General features: G+C 33.3%; 1 protein-coding gene across 4 annotated transcripts in view; it reads left to right on the plus strand.

Moving 5' to 3' along the window:
- Nucleotides 1-7,913, plus strand: part of LOC134842618 (serine-rich adhesin for platelets-like) — a 72,304-nt gene extending 64,391 nt beyond the window's left edge. For all 4 annotated transcript variants that reach the window (XM_063859037.1, XM_063859038.1, XM_063859039.1 and 1 more), the window contains 3 exons: nucleotides 1,757-1,997; nucleotides 4,066-4,319; nucleotides 7,440-7,913. In XM_063859037.1, coding sequence (XP_063715107.1) covers nucleotides 1,757-1,997; nucleotides 4,066-4,319; nucleotides 7,440-7,486 — 542 coding nt within the window. In that variant the 3' untranslated portion in view covers nucleotides 7,487-7,913. The remainder of the gene's footprint in view (nucleotides 1-1,756; nucleotides 1,998-4,065; nucleotides 4,320-7,439) is intronic.
- The last annotated feature ends 10,151 nt before the right edge of the window (nucleotides 7,914-18,064 follow it).

Genomic DNA, 18,064 nt, shown 5'->3' on the forward strand with positions numbered 1-18,064 from the left:
GTTGCTATTTGACTTTTTTATTATTTCATTTCAAATGCATTTTGTAGTGAGTACTCTAATATAGGTCTTGGTTATTTGTTTTCTGAAAAGTCTTAAAATTTGTTGATGCTAATGCAAGCAGTGTTTCCATGCAAGCTTATTTTTGTTTCTCTCTTCTCTTGCCTTAATTTGTTTTTTAAGTGCCAAGGAACGCGGTGTCGTGATGATTATTTTGATTATTTTTTCGCGGTTTGATTTCTTTGAAGTTCAGTTCATTTTTTTCTTAAAAGGAAGGCAAACTCCACTATTGAACTGCAAAGGTGTAAAATTCACGAAAAACGTGATCGACCTCTAGTTTCGAAAATGGAATTTATTTCATAGATTTCTCAGTGGAAAATAAATTTTACCTAATGACCCAGTAATCTCAAATGAGATTAATTTTTCGGAAATGTGTCAATCATCAGTTGTTCTCGAGCTTGAAAGAGCTTTAAAGCCTTATAAGTTATCCTTTGATTTTCAAAAGTTTTCAAAAACAAGTCATTTTTTGTTTTTACACGCTATATATTTGTTGTTCGAACAGACAAAAATTTGAAGTGGTTTGTGATAAAAATTGCATTAATATTCAGTTTTTGTGGTGCACGTTTTCTGATTTTTTGCTCCGTAGTTTTTACTTGCTTTCAAGCATCTTAGCGTCATAAATAAGTTTAAGCAGTTTCGTTTTTATATCCCTTCAAGATGAGGGCGCAATGTATCATTTTACCGTCTACAAATGTTTGAAAAAGTAAACATACATTTCTGGAAAGTTTTTGGTTGCAATTTTGACTTGACAGTCTGTCGTCTACGAAAGTATTTGGCGAGTGATGCATAAGGTTCAAGATTGTTGTGGCTTCTGGCTGAATATTTTTGATATAATAATAATTTTTATTTTTTAAATTCGGGCGTCTTTTTTGTTATCTAATTTTTGTTGTGATTCAACTCTTCCGTTTTTTGCTCTCTTCGGCTTAAGAGTTTACAGTTCATATTATATCGACTTAGTCGTTTCAGATTGTTTAGCTTCTTTAAACTTCAGCTGTAAAAGTTTCTTTGGTATGTGTATTTTGAAGGGAGTGAGGTTGACTTTTTAAATGTCAATGAATGTAGTGAAGCTACTTATATAGGTCGTGATGATTCCCTTTAGGGAAGTCTTAAAATTGGTTCACTCCAGACTCCGACATTTTGCGGTTTGATTTTTGTTTTCGTTTAAATTCAATTCAATTTCATATGCTTAAAAAGCAAAGTGCGCTCTACAATAAAGAAAACGTAAATGGCGCGAAGAAATGTAATTGAATTCCAGATTCGATAGTGGATTTTACTTTTTAGATATTTCAGCGGAGTTAAAAAAACTTACTTTATGATCCAGTTTTCTCAAATTGGGTTATTTTTTTATTAAAACGGGTCATTCAGAAACTTTTATCAAATTTCAAAGTGCTTCAAGGTCATTTTTATTGATTTGAAATTAGAAAGCTGACGTTTTCTCTAAAAACAAGTCAGACATTTGTTTTCGGTTTCCTTGTATTCATTGGCACCTTTCCAAGTGTCTGCAGGCCATTTTTCATTTGATAATGAACTCAATTTAAAAAAAATATATAGACAAAGATATGAAACAGTTGGTAGATCTTTTTTTCTAAACTTCGATACATTTTTTCCGTTTTCCAGATTTTCGTCTTTTTTTTCGGCTATCAGAAAAGGTTCTATAAATAAAACTAGTGGGTTTTTATGTCTTCTTTTTTTGCTGTAGGAGTCGCCCCCTCCGCTTCCTACCAAGCCACACCCGGTAGTACCCAGTACGAAGTGGTACAGCAGCAGAGCGCCACACGCTCCTCCTCCTCTTCTGCAGCAGGCATACTAAACAGACCGACAACATCCACCGCTTCAGGAACCACAAGTACAGGGACGGGCACTGCCGGGAGTGGGCTTGTACAGCAGAGGCAGAGACAGCGACCACAGTCGTGCAAGACCTCCTTCGCTGCCCTCAACAGGTACTGTTCCCGTTGTTGATTAATCTACTCTTTTTATCAATACGCTAGTCTTTGTTAACACAAGCAATGCTTGTGTCGTAGTATGAACTATCTTTTTTTCCAACCAAAGTCGCAAATATTGTTACGACGCAAATATTGTTGCGATAAAATGTGTTCATTTTGAAAGTGTTCATTTTGATCAATAACCAGCTATTAAGTACAGCCAATTCTAAGGATATTAACACAGACTATTATTGTTCTGACTTTCGTAACGAAAGTAAGGGAATATTTGTGCTCGGGTTGTTTTTTTCTTCAGACAAATTTCGACTTTTTAACTAGCCATTCTTGACGGGATTTTTTAAATATCATTCAAAAAGTATTGTAGTCTTGAGCTTAATATTGGAAAGATGTTTCACCTGTGATATTTTTTCATAAAGTTATGGGGGTTTAAAAATTACCATTTTGGCCAATTTGGGACAATTAAAGCGCGATATATTTCGCGCTATTAACGCGTAAGCGGAGATTTAATCCGTCATTGAAATTGTTCGAAATTGGTTGAAGGAAGCTTATTTGCTATAATTGATTTGTTACTAGGAGCGAAATTTATCACTTTGTACTTAATATGCCGTTGGGGGATCATTGTCACGAAAAATCTCGAATTAAAAAAAAATCATTTTATTTTTATTACTTTTACTTTATTCGTGTTATTACTGCTCCATAGACTGCTCTATAATTTGAGGCATATTAGTTGAAATTTTTTTTTAAAGTGACTGGTACTGCTAATGTGTCAACATTTGGCGTGCGTCACTTAAGAAATTTTGTAGACTCAACGTTTTTCTCATGCAATTTTTTCCAATTGCGTTATTGGTCATATTTTTGCTTGTGTATGCGAAGTACAATTTCGCCTCTGTCTCTAATCTCCCAAATTGAACCAGAGTTCTAAATACGTCACAGATGATTTTGTGTGTAATTAGAAACCGATTTTGAAGAAAACTCTTCTCTTGGCTTCATTTGTTTTTTAAGTGCCAATGAACGCGTAGGCGTGATCATTTTTAAATTTTTTCCCATATGATTTTTTGCGGTTAGATTTTTTCAATTTCAGTTGATTTCCTTTGTTAAAAGGATTTCAAACTACACTATCGAATAGCAAAAGTGTAAAGGTCGCGAAAAACGTGATCGACTTAGAGTTTCAAAAGTGGAGTTTAGTTTTCAGACTTCCATGCGAAATGAACTTTACCGATTGACCCAGTTTTCTCACAATTGGTTAAATTTATCCAAAAGGTTTCAATTATAAACTGTTCTAGAAATTCAAAGATCTCTAAGGACATCTTTTTTTTGGAAATTCAAAAGTGGATTTTTTAAGATTTCCCAGCGGAACTTTATTGCGTTTCAGTTATCCCTCAAAAGCTTAATTCCTTCAAACGCTATTTTTTTGAACACCGTCAACCTAGCTTTCCTCAATAGCTTGACCAAATTTGCTTGAGCTCTCTGGTCGCAATTATTCAAAAAATGCTGTCCGAGGCTATTGTTTCTCCCCTTCTGATTTCTTATAAAAAATAACCATCAAAATTACGAACCGTTTGTAATTAGTTCTTAAACAGGGACACGACAGCGGTTTTCCGTGATCAGCTGAGCAACTCTTATGTTGGTCCTTTCCTTGTGGATAAATCATTTTTAGAGTAAACTTTATTTCCAAAATTTTAAAAAAGTAAAATTTGCGATATCAGGTGCACTACTGTCGATCGTTTTTTTCCTAGACTCCCTGTCATATGCCACAAAGAATAATTTGATCTCAATGTCACTAGACAAACCGAATCGTTTCCAATGAAGGCGCGGATGCATTGCCCTCCTCAATGTCTACACCAAATAGACCCAAGCGTTCGCCCAAACCTGTCATTCACAATTCATTACCTAGGAGATATTGTTCCTAGTGGGCGTTTTAAGTTTCTAGCAGTCCTCGTAGTTTTTTTTTTTAAAGTTTTGGTCCTTGAAGTCACTTATTGCTGAAATCAAACCAAAGGTTTTGAAAATGCTGAATTTGGCCTTTAACAAACTGATACCCGATGGAGCAGTGAATTTTCTGTGTTAGGCGTGGGCAACAGCAGGGGAGCAGTAGTTCGGCCGTAAGCACGATAGAGAACGAAGAGAGTTTGACTGGTGGCGGGGCAAGTGGCTTCAGCAGAGGCAGTTCCATCTCTCTCTCCATGGTGCCCCAAGCAGCCACCTCAAATTCACACGCACACCAACCACACACCCCCTATACCCATCAAGGAGGCTACGAAGATAGCCCCTACTACACCAGACCCACTCGTGCTTCCAGTGCCTCAAGAAGACCCAAAGCAGGCAAGTAAACCCCTCCGCCCTCCCATTGCGACAGTGCTTAGAAGACCGCCCCTATATTTGCCATGAATTTTTTGTCTTCAAATAGAGAATGGATGCTACTAAACAAAAGGATACACTACGAAAAAAATGATGCTCTGGAGCCTTTTAGTTCAGGAGATATGACGATTTTTGTGATTTTTTGAATTTTTTCTCACAAAAAATTTTTTTAGAAAAAACTTAGAAAATTTTTAGAAAATTTAAAAAAAAGTGTTTTGATATTCATGGTTGAGAGACAGGTCATAGGTATAATTCACTAGAGATCACACGCACACACCATTAAAACGCAGAAAATATGGCCTTTTTATGTTCGCAATTTCTCTTTCTTTTCTTTAACTTTTTTTTTTTCAAATTTATTTTTCTTCCATAATGCTGTTTACTATTGATGTTATACTAAAGGGCAGCTGTTGGTAGACCGCATGGTCTCGTTTGCTGTCCCTCTGGATTGTATATAAATTACTTTAATTTTGTCAATGTATTTACCAATCGAGAAAATAAATTCTTTCTTTCTTTCTTTCACTACACTGTATACGAAGCCCACTTGTCAGCGCTCATGTCAGAGCTAGCTCTGATTTTCCGAGGTTCATTACACCGAAGACTTTAGTCAAGGTGTTATGGTATCGTGTAACGGTTTTTTTTTTAATGTTGTCTGTTGTCAAGTGTCGACAAATAACGTCCACAGTTATCAATTATCATGTGGGCTGGACTATATCGCGCTATGTCACGTGATTGCGTATGTTTGTTTCTTTATTTGTTCATCTTTATTTATTTAATTATCTGTTCTTCTATTTATTTAATTATGTTTAGTTTGCTTATATTTATTTATAATTTATGTATGTACATATTTATTTTTGTTTATTTTTATCACGTGTTTTGTTTATTTATTTAATTATTCTTTCTTTCATTTAGTTTTGTTTTTATTATTTCTGCGTGTGTATTTATTTAATTTATTTATTTTCATTTATTTATATTATGGGTCTGTTTGTTTGGTTATTTGTTCATATATATTTTTTTCATGTCTATTTAATTATTTGTACATTTCACTTTTGCTTTTATTTATTTATTTATTTATTTATGTATTTATTTATGTATTTATTTATTTATTTATTTATGTATTGATTTATTTTTTTATTGCTTATTTATTTATCAGGTGTGTTTTGTTTATTTGTTGATATTTATTTCTATATTTATTTAATTATTCTTTCTTTCATTTAGTTTTGCTTTTATTATTTATGTATGTGTATTTATTTCATTTATTTATTTTCATTTATTCATATTATGGGTCTGTTTGTTTGGTTATTTGTTCATATATATTTTTTCATGTCTATTTAATTATTTGTACATTTCACTTTTGCTTTTATTTATTTATATATTTATTTATTTATGTATTCATTTATGTATTTATTTATTTATTTATGTATTGATTTATTTTTTTATTGCTTATTTATTTATCAGGTGTGTTTTGTTTATTTGTTGATATTTATTTCTATATTTATTTAATTATTCTTTCTTTTATTTAGTTTTGCTTTTATTATTTATGTATGTGTATTTATTTAATTCATTTACTTTCATTTATTTATATTATGGGTCTGTTTGTTTGGTTATTTGTTCATGAGATATATATTTTTTCATGTTAATTTAATTATTTGTACATTTCAGTTTTGCGTTTATTTGTTTATTTATTTATTTATGTATGTATTTATTCAGTTTCTATGCCTTCGGTGTATTGCGCGTAGCGCCTATGTTTCTAATTTATAAGATAATGCCTTTCTCTTATATCACTGACAGTGTGATTTTGAAGCTACCAATTACACGTTACCTTACAATAAGGACAAGAGTCAGATTCGTTAACAAATCTCTAGCGAAAAATTTACTTGAAACTAAATGACTCTTCTCGTTATCTTATTTTCTTTTTACGATGTTTTCAAAATTTATTTACACTTTTGAGAAGCTTAGTGTATTTTAACGAACCTTCTTTTTTCTAACTTAACGCTAATAAAAGTGTTCTCTTGTTTGGAAATTTTACTGTAGCCTTGGAAATTGCATAGCATCTGTTCTCTGCTTTATTTGTGGCTAGTGTTTGGGGCCTATTCAGCGTCCGTGGCTGTGGTTAGTGTTTAAAACTTCTAATTTCTAGGTTGCAGGTTCAAATCTCAGATGTGATCGATTTTTTTAAAATAAATCATGCCTCATTTCTAATTTTTCTTATTGCACTTTATAGAGCTGCTTTTTGTGTTCTCGCTAGTGTTTGCAAAGCCAAGCTTCGCCTCTGTTTAATTTGTAACATCTCAAATCTCAGATGAAGGTTTGAATCGAAAGAACAAGCTCTAGGATTTCTCTTTGCATTGCGGCTACGCCCTAATTTCGAAAATCACTGTTGGGCTCAACAAAAATCCTTTTTTTAAAAGTTTTGTGCGTTTTTGGATTTTCTTTTTGATTATCCCATAAATTACTCTACCAAATCTCAGAATAAGCTTTCCATCGAAATAACTTGAGCCAGGAGTTCTCTTTGCTTTGCGGATTCTTAACTTTTGTAGAAAATAAATGTTGGACCTTGAAAATTTTGTTTGTTAATTTTTCTTTCTCAAAAATCCATTTTTTGAAATTTGGTTCGTTAATTTTTTTCTTGAAAACTACGGTGCCAAATCTGAGATTAAGGGTACAATCGAAAGAACAAGCTTTGGAGGTATTCCTTGCATAAAGAATTTTTTCCTATTTTGGTATGGAATCCGCAATTTAGAAATTTTTTGATCCTTTTAGAAGTACTTTTAGCCCTTTTCTTGCTTGTGCTTGCAAAGTGGTGCTTTGCCTGTGTATTTGAAGCTACTTCTTGGCTTTTTTGTGCAGCTTCACATTGTGTTTAATTTCAAAGTGTAGAGTTATTTTACGAAACTCAGAGTAGTAATTTTGGATGAGCTGGTTTCAGATCAGGCGACGAGTGTAAACTAATTTTTTCGTGCTCTTAGTTCTCGACGTTCGGTTAATGTGCGAATAGCGATTAATTGAGTAGCATTGTGGCCATTGTTGAATCGAATGACTCATTAAGGCTCTGCCGATGGTTGATTGAAGACTGATGTGTTTTAGCAATGAACCATTCAGCTCCTCAGCAGACGAATAATAACAACCGATGAAATAGAAGAGGGGGATGTGACAAGGAGCACGGACAGAAGCTAACATGATAGAGTTTAAACTAGATGAATCGATAAACAGACATGTACAAATATAAATATGTTTTACTTTTTAAACACAAGCAGAGCCGCTCATTTTAGAATTTGGAATAGATTTGTAAATATTGTACAGGTCGCTTGTTTATTCTATGTGCATATCATATCACTCAACTAGCTTGGCTTTCTTGGGCTTCACTATGTGTCATAAGGGTTGCTGGGCCAGCCAACCAAAGTGAAAGTGTTACCAAGTAAACAGACAGAAAGCCAAGTGTTCATATTTAATGCATTCGATGCCATTCCATGTTCCTCAATTGTCGCATATGTGTAAATATTAAGTAAATATATCTTTACTACTGTCTCCTTCAGTTGTCACTGTAGTTCTCAAAGTGAGCTTATACGTGTCACTTTTTCGTCCGCCAGAGATTAATGGTCAGTCGCAGCTAGGACGGAGATGGATGCATTCTCAGCTCAATCATCACTCAATCATCATCATCACGCCACCGCTACAAACCATTCAGATTCAGAACCAGGCACCGAAGATTGTCTTCGATTAAGATTAATTAATAGCTAGACTCGGCTGTTTCTACGAAAATAGCACAAAACGTTTTGACTACCGCTGCAGCAAAATTTTATTTTGTTTCTAAGAGTTGATGAACGTACTTCAGTCTCTTATTAAGAGTAATGAACGTAGTGAGTACTCTTATATAGGTCTTGCTGAATTGTATTTTTTTTCAGAAAAAAAGTTGAAATTTGTTCCAGCTCAATTTTGATTTTTCGCGGTTTGATTTATGATATCTATTTAAGTTAAGTGCATTTCTATTGTTAAAAGCTCTTATTAAGAGTAATGAACGTAGTGAGTACTCTTATATAGGTCTTGCTGAATTGTATTTTTTTTTCAGAAAAAAAGTTGAAATTTGTTCCAGCTCAATTTTGATTTTTCGCGGTTTGATTTATGATATCTATTTAAGTTAAGTGCATTTCTATTGTTAAAAGGAAGGCAAAATCTACTATCGATCTGCAAAATTAAGAAGGTCACGAAAAACGTCATCCACTTCTGATTTCGAAATGGAAATTAATCAGTTTTTTCAGCAAAATAAAAGTTTAACCTATTTGATCACTTAATCAAGACTTATTCACTATAGACAAGTTTTTCCAGAAAGTTTCAAAATTGTCAAATACAAACCTCTCTTCAAAGAAGGCAATGATCTAGACCCATCAAATTACAGGCCAGTTTCTCTTTTACCAGTTGTAGGTAAAATTTTTGAGCGGTTCATTTGTAACACAATGAACCAATATCTCACTAAGTATCAGTTACTACAAAGTTGCCAGTTTGGGCTCAGATCAAAAAGGAGTACAATTGATGCTTTAATAACACTAATAGAAGAAGTGCATCAAGATTGAAGATTGGAACTCTCATTCCACGAAGACACAGTGCACATTCATTGACCCTAAGAAAGCCTTTGATACAGTTGACCACATTCTTTTACTTGAGAAATGTGACGCATATGGTTTTCGGGGACCTGTTTTTGATCTTCCAAAATCTTATTTAAAAAATCGACAACACTACGTTGCCACTAAAACCAAACGCTCTGAAATTAAAAATGTGAGTTATGGAGTACCACAGGGATCCATACTAGGTCCGCTTCTTTTCATCATTTATATAAATGATATTGAGCTAAATGAAAATAGTGAAATTAATCTGATTTTATATGCAGACGACACTGTCATAAAAGCAACAGCTAGAAACAGTCACTTAACCAGTAAACACCAACAAGCGTTGGACAATACAGCAAGTTGGCTAGAAAAAAAAAACGAGCTGACCTTAAATGAAGATAAAACAAAAACTATGATACTATCTACGAAGAGCTGCGGTAAATCAGAATGTCAAAATGAATGGAATAATTATTGAAGAAAAACAATCGTTCCGATACTTAGGTATTCAAATTGACTCTAAACTTTCCTTTATTGATCATATTGCAAAAATTGAAAGTAAATTTTCGAGATTTTGTGGGATGTCTTACAGGTTGAGAAAAGTTTTAGGTAAAGATCAACTAGTGAAAGCATATAACGCTCACGTGGAACCTATTTTACAGTACCAGGTTTTGGCTTATGCGTCAACAGACAAAACGAAATTAGAAACAGTTGAACTTAAAATTAAACAGCTTATAAAAATTATTTGTTTTAAGAGAAGAAATGGAAGCATCAAAGAACTGAGACAAAACGCAAAATATAATTCGTTAACTAATTACATATCTATGAATTATTAAAGTTACTATGTAAGGTTTTGAGAAAAGAGTGCATATTGGCCATTGTCTAGAAAACTGTATCTGAGAAAAATTTGAATACAATTTTGAATAACAATTTGAATACAATTTTGAGTTTTAGCTAGGCAGATACCTGTGCAAATAAAGGGTAATAAAAAAACTTCTGTAAAAGTTAGATTTAGAAATTTTTTCAAATTTGTTCTATAATACTATCCAGATTTTGTAACTAAGATTCAGAGCTGCACACAATATCAATTACAAATCTTCAACCATGAGTTTTTGGAAAATTTTATTCTAGGAAATTATCAACTGTTTAAACTCATTTTTGAGTTGAGTAGAAATAGTATTTTAAAAGAAAAGATTTGCTGTCAAGGGTACTGCTGAAATTTTTCCCTTTTTCGTTTCAAAATTTTTTTTCTCTTTAAATCATTAAATCTTTTTTTTTATTTCATGATTAATTATCAATATATAAAAATAACAGAAGTCATAGCAGGATCAGATGCGCCTGAAAACGGGCTGCATAGTTCCACGGCGTTCGCGCAATGAGATTTCGTTTGGTTATAAATGTAGTAACTTTAACAATGAGTGGAATCTAGTTTGCAAACAATTTATTATTTATATTATTATGATCCACTTTTCTCAAATTGTGTTAATTGTAAGAAAGAAGTATTCATTATAAATTCTTCTACAAATTCAAAGAGCCTAAGGCCATCTATTTTTGTCTTCAAAATTTCGGAAATGCAATTTAAATTTCAAATTTCCCAGGGTAATAGAAACTTGACCTAATAATCTAGTTTTCTCAAATAGGGTTATTTTACTCAAAAAGTGCCGATCAGGATTTGTTCTTGAGCTTCAAGGCGCTTTATGGCCATCTATTTTTTAAAACTCAATAGGGAGTTCCTTGACTCAATTCCAACTTTCTGTTAGCTTTGTTTTTTTTGCGTGTTTGGTGCAACTTACAGCTTAGAACGAACTACGAGTGTCCTAAATGACGAATAGCTGAACACTTTTAACTTTGAAAAGGCAATTTGAAGAGTGATTCTCTACTCAAAATTAGTCTAAAAAGCGAAATATCGAACCGAATTTCTCAACTTTCAAACATCGAATGACGACTGATAACGCTTAACAATGATAAAAACTCCCAACTCAATGCGACATTCATTTGTGACCCTTACTTTTACGTTGGAACCACTTAAAATATTCAATTGCAAATTTTTTCTCACTTCGTGGTGGAATCGATAATCAACTGAAACAGCTGAAAATAATTCAGGCGCCAAAGTAATCGTAACTTGGCTTGCACTGGAAAAACAATGTTCTTTTTTTGAAATCTTGAAAGGACACTAGACCAGTCAATTGCAGTCGTCCTCAAGTTTTTTTCTGTGAGGACTTCTTAATTTATTTTTGTTGTTAATTGAAGCATTTGTATGTAAATCCGCACTCTAATACAATCGATGCAGAGGAAGGATATAAATACAAGCTATTGATTTGCTTCGAGTTTTGAATGAGTAACATATTGTTTGCGTTAGGTCTATTTTTGCCATCAGCTGAAAACTTATTGCCATGAGCTGGAAACTCAAAGCCATGAGCTGGAAACTCAAAGCCATGAGCTGGAACATTTACTTGCGATCTTTTTCTGAAATTTCTAAAGAAGCAAAAATTTGTCTTTGCAAGGAAACTAGGTCATTCTGAACTATTTCCTTCTATTGACTCGTAGCTGCAAACCATTTCATCTCAAAAACAAATCTGAGTCCATCTAAGTTGTTCGCATTGTTACTAGGCAAGAAACTTTTCACTTTCAATTTTTATAGTTAGCAGATTTTTTGTAAGGAGAGCAGGTTTTTTGTAACTTAGGGTTGTTTAAAAAATCAATGAAAGCATTGAATACGCTAATTTAGCTCCCGTTTTTGACGGTAACAGCATTTTGTAAAACTTTTGAGAAGATTTTTGAAAGAAAAATGCACGTAGTGAAGTGAAGACTCTTATCTAGATCTTGATGGTTTTTTCTTTCTGGAAAATCTTAAAATTTGTTCAGGCTTAATTTTTTTTCGCGGTTTAACATGCGACTTCATTTTTAGTTCAGTTAATTTCAATTGTAAAAACAAAACAAACACCACTATCAGCAAAAGTGTGAAATTCACTTTAGATAATTTAGAAAATACAGTGCTGATTTAAATTAACCGGACAAAACGCCTTAAACTTAAAATTTAAAACCCGTTTTCTCAAATTGGGTTGAGTTTAGGTGAGAACTTATGAAGACAAAACTTGCTTAAAATTTTAGCAGAATTAATATGGTCCCCAAATTTTCGGCCCGAAATTTTACCCCAAAAAAATGGGTCGTTTTGGCTTTTCTTAGTTAATCAAAAATTACGCCGAAAATTCCCAGTCCATCACAGACACAATTATATCAAAGTGAGCCCCTCATGTAGCCCAACAAACTTTGAGAAGGGTATAATCTCCAAAAAAATTGCAAATTGTTTAAAAAGAGTTTTTAAATAAAAAGTTGGTATTTTATATAGTAAAAACGACCTCTTTTGCCTATAAAACAAAAATAAATTAATTTATACAATATTTTGGAGATTATACCCTTCTTAAAGATTGTTGGGCTACGTAAGGGGCTCACTTTGATGTAATTTTGTTTGTGATGGACTGGGAATTTTCGGCGTAATTTTTGAATAACTAAGAAAAGCCAAAATGACCCATTTTTGTGGTAAAATTTTGGGCCCGAATTTCGCAAAATAAATTACACCATATTAATTCTGCTAAAATTTTAAGCAAGTTTTGTCTTCATAAGTTTTCACCTCAACTCAACCCAATTTGAGAAAAACGGGTTTTAAATTTCAAGTTTAACGCGTTTTGTCCGGTTAATTTAGATCAGCGCTGTAGTTTTCATTTTTTTGGATTTTGAAACCGAAAACCTTACTTATTGATCCAGTTTTCTCAAATTAGGTTATTTTTATCATAAAATTTCAATCATATAATTTTCTTTACCCTTCAAAAAGCAAGGATATTGCAGCCGGGCAATAGACTTTTTCCCGCAATTATTTTTGTTAACAGGATTGAAAGTTCGTGTGAGGAGAACTTTTCCGAATATGGAAAAAAGTCATTTTGAAAGTTTTATTGAAAGTTTTTTAATCAAACATTATTGCCGAAGCTTCGAAATATAATCCATCCAAACTTCGAAATGTTTTCTATCCGCTTGAGGTGGAAAGTAGCAGGAACAAGAAAAGGATTTGCTTGAAAGTTTTGATCGTTCTCTGTTAAAGTAGGCCCAATTGATTGACCCCTTTCTCTAAATTGTAAATCCGCTATTGGATGTATTAGACTATTACGCTAAAAGACGTCAACTTAACCTTTCGAATAGCATTCTCAAAATTACGCCCTTGAAGTCCGATTGGTACAAAAAAAATGTGATTAAGAGTAATGAACGTAGTAAAAATCTATTTAGGTCTTAGTGATTTTTTAAAATTCTTTTTTCAGGAGAAAGTCTTTTGTTCACGCTTTTTAAATATTTTTCTTGCGGTTTGACTTGTGATTACTCTTTAAAATAAGTGCTTTTACATTGTTAGTAAGAAAGAAAACTCCACTATCGAACAGCAAAGTGGCACGAAAATGTGATTGACTTCTAGTTTCGAAAGTGGAATTTGATTGCCAGATTTCCCAGCGAAATAAAAGCTAGCGTTTTGATCCGTTTTTCTCATTTTTGGATAATTTCTTAAAAAAACTATCAATTAAAAATTTTTCTAGAACTTCAAAGAGTTTTAACGCCATTACTTTTTTTGAAATTCAAAAGAAGAGATTGTTCCAAAGGCTGAGTTTTTTGCGGCCAATTGTCAGTTGGCTATGTTTTATAACTTCTAATGATGCTTACATTATTTTTCGAAAGTTTTTTAAAAATCATTCCATACAAGGTTTTGATTCGTTTTCTTGAGTTCATTGGCTCTTTTGCATTGTCTATTTTTATGTTAGTTATTTTCTAAGTAATTCGTATGGTTGAACAAAGCTGTTTGATTTTTCAGAATTAGTAAAACTCGCTAATCAGCAATCTTCAAAATGATAACGTCGTGTTTGTCAAAGATGCGGAACTCGACGCAGATAAGTTTGATTGCGGAATATTGCATCAGATTTTTTTTTTTTGATTTCTGTAGTAATTTTTCAATTGGTCTCATTTGTGAAAATTGTTTTAATTTAGTGAAAATCTTTTAGTTTTTTGCTACAAGTAGAGTGTACTTTACTTGCATGCTTTTCTGACACTATTTTTTTCGGCTGTCTCAACAAAGTATTCTCGGATGTGTTGATTTCAGACCGTGCAGTTAGTTTTTTCTATTTGCACGACAATTGTTTCTATTTCTTGACATGTATTTATTGTGCAATTGTCTATTAAATGAAATGAATTAAAGCATTTATTACTCCGAGTCAAGATTCATTAAATTGGGTTTCATATTCATAGGGCTTTCCAGTCAATTGAACTTTGATTTATTTCTTGATTTTGGTTAGTGTTGATTGATATGTTTTTTTTTCCAATGGGCTAGCTGAATAGCAGAATAATTAAGACAACCCACTAATGAAGACAAATTAGCTCCTCGGCAGAATAATGAAGACAACCCACTAAAGAGAAGAGTGAAATAAGTCAAGGCGGACGTACTAAAACTTCAAGATAAAGTTAGAATTATAAGAGAAACAAATGAAATATAAATCTTAACCTTTTTTTCTTATCTTTTTTTTTTCCAGAACACTATATTAGTAAAAAAATAATCTTAAACGCAATATTTATCGCTTTTCCTTCCTGATTTTGAATGAGGAGGAAAATTACTAATCCAGCTATCAAGTACAGCTTCTTGATAGCATTGGATTAGTAAAAAGTTAATATAGATGATGTATTTCTCATTACTTAAACGAACTGATAACAGCTATTTGCTTCAATATCAATGAAAAAAACTACAATTGCGATGAGCAAAGGTATTGCAATCGGGTACAAAGTTTTTTTTTCCTGTAAATAACTTCACAAAATGGTCATTTTAGTAGAAATGGTAAATGTCACTTCTGACATGCTCAAGTTCTAGAAATTTAAATAAAACTATCATCATTTATGTTGCAATTAGATAATGACTGTTTCAGGTTTTAATTGATTTTTCAAAAAACTTTAAAAAAACTTAATTTGCGGTTTTCGTGTCGGTTCATTTTCCTTTTTTTATTGTCTTTATTCTGTAGGTTTGTTTAGCTTTAATACAGCATGGTTTACGTTACAATTTAAACAATTCTGTACTACAAATGAAAAATCAGTAATTTGTAAACTTACCAAGTCTGTCTTTGTATATTTCTTTCTTCATTTTTCCGATTTTTTTTCCAAACACTTCCAAATTCGACATAGTCAACTTACATCGCTTATTTTAGAGGGCAAAAAATGTTCTTGTTATGTGCTTCAGTATGAAAAGGTCATAAAAACTTTTAGAACTAAGGATTGCGCTAAGGACTGAATGCTCAAAAAGTTTCATGCAATCAGCGTACTATAAACATCCAATGATGTAAGCCAAAATGAGTTTTTCTTCAAAATGGGTGTTTTTTTCACTCGCCTACTAGCTTTCCCACTAGCTTTTGGGTAAAAATCGAACTGTTTCACTCAGCAGAAACAAAGCAGCTCCGGAAGAGGAAGTTCGAAAAAAGTTGGACGAAGCCCTTTATCGCAGTACAATTTCTTGAATGATTTTATGAAGCTAATTACTAGTACTGTTAAACGATTCACTGCTTAATAATATAAGATCAGATCGCAATGATTCAACATCATACAGTGTAAAAATTTAAGGTTAAAATTGTCAGATCAGCCAATTAGAAATGCGACCGGACTCATGCTAGGTTCAAAAGCATGTTACTGGTGAATAGATTTTGTCTGAAAAAGACTGGGAAAATCTGTAAGCATTCAGAAACAATCAAAAAACATAATGTCCCATCTACTCACAATCTTTCTGTTTTAGAGACGGACACCTACACCGGGCAAATAACAAGCAACCAGACGGAATCATTTTTGTCACATGGGCTGCTGGTAGGCAGCGTCTTTGAATTGGTAGGCAGCGTACTTGCTGGAGTAGCGTGCTGCTAGCCCTACCACTGAAATTTTTGGAAAAAAAAACAATTTCTCCGTGAGAGTTTGAGCGCATTTGCGGAGAAGGACAGGGCAGCCAGACTTCCTAAACAGAGACACTCCTTCGCAATACAGGCTGCCAATGCTGCCTTTGTATTCGGCACTATTTTTGGTATAATAATTTTATAAAGTTTTCGATTGCAGAACCAACAGTACGTAATTGCGAACAAAAACGCTTTATTTTTTCATCAGTTCACTGTTTTCGAGTTTTTGTTTTTTGTGTGTAACATTGTTTTTTCCTCATGTTATAGATGCTAACTTTCTCAATCTGCTTGACTTGTTTCTTATTTATTGGACTCTTTACTTTCCTCATGTTATACTTTTCTGTACGCTTCCCTATTTTATGAAATTCAGGTGGATTTGAAACTGGTTGAAATGATGAAGGGCTAGAGTTGTAACCACGTCATTTTCTGACCATCGAAAACACATTTTAAATTAAGCTAAAATCTGTATCAGAAGTTATGCAAGATCTGCTTCGCGTCCGTTTTTAACCAATCGGTTGCAAATGTAGGTTACGCAGTAGCGAAACGCACTTTGGTTTTAGAGCGTTGATTTCAATTAAAAATCCACGAATATACTAGACTGAATCATTTCGAAAATCAATTGATCAAAACAAAAGTTTTGTTGCATCTCTTCTCAACCTTTTCAAAACCGTCGACTCCAATATTTATTTAAAAAAACTTAAATCAAATTACAAAACTCAATCACTTCCAAAAAATTTGTTGGAAACTTTGTAACCGACAGACAACAAACAAAAAACTTTAATCATTATGGATTTGTGTTTGCAGACTATGATTGAATCTGATTGAAAAAGCTGATAAAATTAAAGAATGAAATGAGAGCAAAAAAATAAAATTAACATCACCTATAAATCATCACAAAGTATCTATTGAGTAATTACTGACTCGTTGACTAGCTTGTGATCATTAATTGACTATGTTTAATTTTAACGATTTGGACTAGCTGATCTTTGCTAGATTTATAACTTCAAATGATATCGCTCGGCCTGGAATAAAAACTTTTTTAATTGGCTTTGTCCAAGGTTATGTGGTAACCCATCATTGTTTGACAATGATTATCCATCTAAACCCTGCTTAGAGATTTCAATAACAAGGCTGCTTGCCCAACTTCGGTAGGGCAATAACATCTTGCACTCGCTTTCCGAAAAAGTATTTTTTCACATCGATGAGCATCGATAGCTTCTGTATGACAGGGTTTTTACTCATCTTGACGCAGCTTTGGTTGACTTTCTCAATTACTAATGGCCTCTCACTCATTACACTTATCTCATTGAGAAGTCAATGAAGAGAGATAGTTATTTGTACTGCTGTTGGTTGCTTCTTGGTGCTCCAAGTGATTGCTTCCCTAGTCTTCTGGAAAAGAAAGCTCTAGCCAGTAGCTGGCTTTTCCAGCCCAGTCAGCTCAGTCTCATCCCATTTTTAGGACACATAAAAGTTAAAACATTTAGCGACCTGTGTGTAGCACAATAGCAGATCTTTTTTCATCTTCAGGCAAGGAAAAACCATGTTAGCAGCTCCAATTTTCTTCTAACGAGCGGGAAATTTAACATTTCAGTCACAGCAGCTAGAAAATTCAGCCATTTTTGATTAGCAATATTTACTGATGATCCCGCAGTGCATCTGTTTTCTTCAATTTCCTGCTGTTTCAGCTTCAACGTAGTCCTTTGAGAGTTGTGCGCTGATACCCGCTGGCTTGCAATTAATTCAACCAAAGCCCTCCAAGCTGTCTTCAAAAAATTGTGGTTGATTTGCAGTTACTGGCCCAGAAGGCTGCTTGATTTGATTTCCCAAAAACCACAACTAGGAGACTCTGCCATCCATCTTTAGTCATTCGGCGAAACGGACCCACGTCTTGACAATTTCGACTTGATATCTTGATCCATTGTTGATTTCATCTACTCAAACCAGCTCATAGACCATTGTTTTGTCTGCTCCACTCCTATTTTATAAACACAAACTGTTGCTACTTCTCGTAAGCCATTCCTCAAGAAGAAAAGAGTTCACCGTATGTTACTGAGATTTCTTTGTGGTAAGCATACTCGGTTGCCTTCGTGTACACTGCTCCATGTACACTGTAAATGTACCACTACTGCATGTACACTTCACATATACCACTGCTTCA

The sequence above is a fragment of the Symsagittifera roscoffensis genome, chromosome 3 (genome assembly GCF_963678635.1).
Source record: "Symsagittifera roscoffensis chromosome 3, txSymRosc1.1, whole genome shotgun sequence".
NCBI classification, from domain to species: Eukaryota; Metazoa; Xenacoelomorpha; order Acoela; family Convolutidae; genus Symsagittifera; species Symsagittifera roscoffensis.